The following is a 3654-nucleotide window of genomic DNA, read 5'->3' on the forward strand; positions in this document are numbered from 1 at the left end:
TAGTCTGTCAGTTTAGTTGGTTACATTCTTTTATAACTATTCAGAGGCCTGAGAATACATTTTACAGTATGTGATTATGACACTTCTATCCTGTTTCTTCTCTTATTGGAGGGGTTGGTCAGTTCTTCAACAAACTACAGTCCATTTCACCACTCTCTTCATGGTCAGTTAAAGTTGGTGGGATTCTTTCTACTAAGTGATAATATTTCCCATAGAACATGAGACTACATGAAAGACTCACTAATATCATACCTGCTGATGGTGAGGCCACCTAGAAAGACATAAACACATTTCTGATAGCATTGTTACCATGATTAGATCTACTCCTCTGGCCTGCCATCTATCCTTTCTTCTTTCATCTCCATTTAGTTTTTATTTACTGGTAACATAGCTACTGTGGAGGTGTGGCAGTTGGGATGTTAGTGAGATTATTGAGTGGCACACGAGGAAGTATTTCTCTTGTTGAGAAGGAGTTGAGAGATTATATTCAGATGCTGGTAGTGCTTGTTTGTTTTGATTTAAGCAACCTGTTGATATTGGTTATCTCATTAGCTTTAAGTGTCAGCCTGGGTCTTAGCTGAATGCTGTGTTGTAAGGCTTCACTTCAGAGGAGCACATGATAAATGTTGTAGACTTAATACAGGGACTGTAGTTGGGCCCCCTCTTCATCCAGTGATGGAAACAGACTCAAAGGAGTCCTCTCAACAACCCTCTCCTTCCCCATTTCCTTCAATTTCCCTTCCAACACAGCAACATACCCTTCCAATAAAGTCAAACACTATCATTGTAACGGTCACCGAGTACTGTACCATCAATTCATGCTCTACTCTGGTACTCCCATTCTGTTCCGGACTGAGAAGATGGGTTGAGATTGCTCCAGGTTAGGTAGAAGCAGTTACGCCTCTCCTGCCACTCAACATCGCTTTGATATAACATAGCAAGTGAAGAATTCTTTTACCAAGAGAATGTCTCTTGGGGGCCGTAGGATGTCTGGAAACCTGACCGTTCACCTCACATTGAGTAGTTTAATTGTACCGGATTCCTTTATCGTCATCGTGGAACTACTCGTGAATTGTAAATTTAGTATAGCGCTTGAAGATTAGTACAGTACCATCCAATTAACTTGCAATTTCTAATACTTTGAACATTCTAAATCCGAACCACCCCCTCCCCTCTCTCCCCACTAGTTCACACTCTTTTCGGGTTTGGGATTCGAAAACAGGTTTCCAGATTTTAGCGTGAAAGGATGCCCAGACACCTACAATAAATTGCTTCCAGATCCCTGTGGGAAGTCCTCCACTGTGATATCAGAGTATGTGATATTTATGATTGGTGATGATATGTACTCTAGGTGGACCTGCAACGTAGGCGATTATGGTCACGCTAGTCCAGTGAGTACTGTACTGTACAAGTAGCTACCGGTATTCTAGTGCATGTGCGGTACGAGCACTAGTACAGGTATTTGTTAGGCATCAACACCTAAGTGCCTGAACCCTGATCACCCGGCATCATATCGTACTCGACAAGTATAAGTACAGTTGTGCACAGTTGTGTGTAGCCTATTGCAAGGCAAGCAGAATTGTATGTGGCCCTTTTCTAAGACCAGCCTCCCGAAAAAACCTTTCCTTGCCTTTGTGTCCTTCGCCCCCATGTTCGAGTAAGTGTACGTATCGTATCCATACGTGCACTGCGCCAACTCCTACTTTTCCAAACTTTCAAACTTCAACTTGCACATCGACTCCCCCACCTCTCTACCTTCACGGACACGGGCCTGCGTTCATTTATCCATCCATCCGTCGGGGTACCGCCGCTACAACAAGATCTAATCCTTATCTCCATCTTCACACCCACACATAAAAGAAAAGAAGAAAGGGGAACAAAAACAGAAACAATTTTACCGTAATCTCTATCGTCCCGTTAGGGGGGTGACTCCTCCGCAGAACCTCCCCGTGGGCTCTCTCAGTCGATTCTGAATGTCGCTGCTCATCTATACAGCCCATACTGGAGGAACCCTACAAGCTGACCGCCATTCCTTCACCTCGTACGTTGTCCACTCCATGTGGTTCTAGAGCTTGCCCCCCCCCCCAAACTGACCATGTATGACTTATAGCGTCGACGAGCTTCGAAAATGGATAGGCGAGACGATATCTATGGCTCCGGCCTGCCAGATCATCATGACGGCTCGAGGGACGAACGTGAAGAATCAATCGCTTCCCAATGAGGTCTGTTTCGCCACCCCTGAGGATTTATTCTATCCCATCGAGTTGCTAACCCTATCGGGCTACAGAAAGAGCTTTACCTCTTTGATCGCAGGCTCCTCGACGCCTCTTCCTCACCCCCGACCGAACTTATCCCCAGACTACAAACTCCATCTCCCTTTCCAACCAACCTGGAATCCGAAACTGAGTTGTCATCGTGGAGAACGTTGTTTAGGAAACGCCTCGCATGGTCCGAGTCTGTCCTCTCGCATGCGCAGAACCTCGCAGCGACCATCTCAAAAACCGACGCATCGACAAACGTCGTTCAACTCAGTGTCCAGATCGCATTCTCAAACCTGGAAGTCCACTCGCTTGGATTACAGAACTCACTAGTCAAATTGCAGGAGTGGGCGGAGGGCGTGCTGGTTCAGCTGGACCGGGTGTTTCAGGAGTGGGAACCGGCCCTAAAACGCTTGGTCCGCATTCCCGTCCATGATGAGGTGAAGAAGTATGGACAGAATGGATCCGGCAAGGAGAGGAAGGTTTCTACCCTCATGGACTTTTTCGAGGTCAAGCAGGTTCAGACCGCCGCTGTTGCGGCAAAAGGTTTGGCGCAGCAGTTTGAGAAAGAGGTCACTGATCTTGGGGGTACTATTGAGGAGATTTGCGCTAGGACGGCGGATCTTAAGAGTGATATTCAGAAGGCGAGGTGGGTTTGGTTGGTGGGTTGGCGTTGTCAGTCGTGTGAGCTGACCCTATCATAGGACATCAAGACCACGCAATGTCCTCGAAGAGATGAAGAACCTGTTGGGCGAGATTGATATCTTGGTCAAAAAAATTAGAACGGGTGTGTCCCTTGGGTTGTCGTTCATATCAGCCCTTATCTGCCCTGCATAAACCCGGGTCAAGACTAATGGAGTGATAGACTATGAGTACGTTCAAAGTTTACAGGGCCCGAAATCGGTTTCTACAGCTTCAAAGCGAGCATACGCATCCACCACGGATTATCTCCCTGGCCTGGCCAATATTGTTAATGATATGGGCCGATTATTACAAATAGCGGTTAAACAGAAGGTAATTAAGGATCCACATTCCACCAAGGGTCTGTGTCTAATGTTTGGATGTAATAGAACGAGATTAGTGCAACAAGTGTAAGGCAGCTTCAGATAGTCGCTTTTGTACAATCACTCTCCGCTCCCGTAAATCCTCAAATCCAGAAGATGGACTCGGCATATCAAGAAGAAGACGAGCACCCTCGATTACTCTCTCTGGTCGTTCGGTTCCCCAAGATCTACGGAGCTCTGCTCGTTGAATGTGTGCGGCGAAGGGAATGGTCGGAGAAGTTTGCCAATGATAGCAAGAGGATAGCTGAGGAATTTGCATTATTAAAAGAAGACGAGGAAAAGAGACGTGCTCGGAACAAAATTCCGTCTCCTACGTGATATAACATTATCAG

The 3654-nt window shown here is 46.4% G+C and overlaps 1 protein-coding gene across 1 annotated transcript in view; it reads left to right on the forward strand.

Annotated features, from left to right (window-relative positions):
• Positions 1-1973: 1973 nt before the first annotated feature.
• Positions 1974-3654, forward strand: part of GSTUM_00000963001 (uncharacterized protein) — a gene marked incomplete at its 5' end in the record, with an annotated part of 4894 nt that continues 3213 nt past the window's right edge. The window contains 5 exons of the mRNA XM_002838346.2: positions 1974-2041; positions 2111-2222; positions 2288-2942; positions 3124-3272; positions 3329-3636. Coding sequence (XP_002838392.1) covers positions 1974-2041; positions 2111-2222; positions 2288-2942; positions 3124-3272; positions 3329-3636 — 1292 coding nt within the window. The remainder of the gene's footprint in view (positions 2042-2110; positions 2223-2287; positions 2943-3123; positions 3273-3328; positions 3637-3654) is intronic.

This window comes from Tuber melanosporum, assembly GCF_000151645.1.
Source record: "Tuber melanosporum whole genome shotgun sequence assembly, scaffold_243, strain Mel28".
Classification (NCBI taxonomy): Eukaryota; Fungi; Ascomycota; class Pezizomycetes; order Pezizales; family Tuberaceae; genus Tuber; species Tuber melanosporum.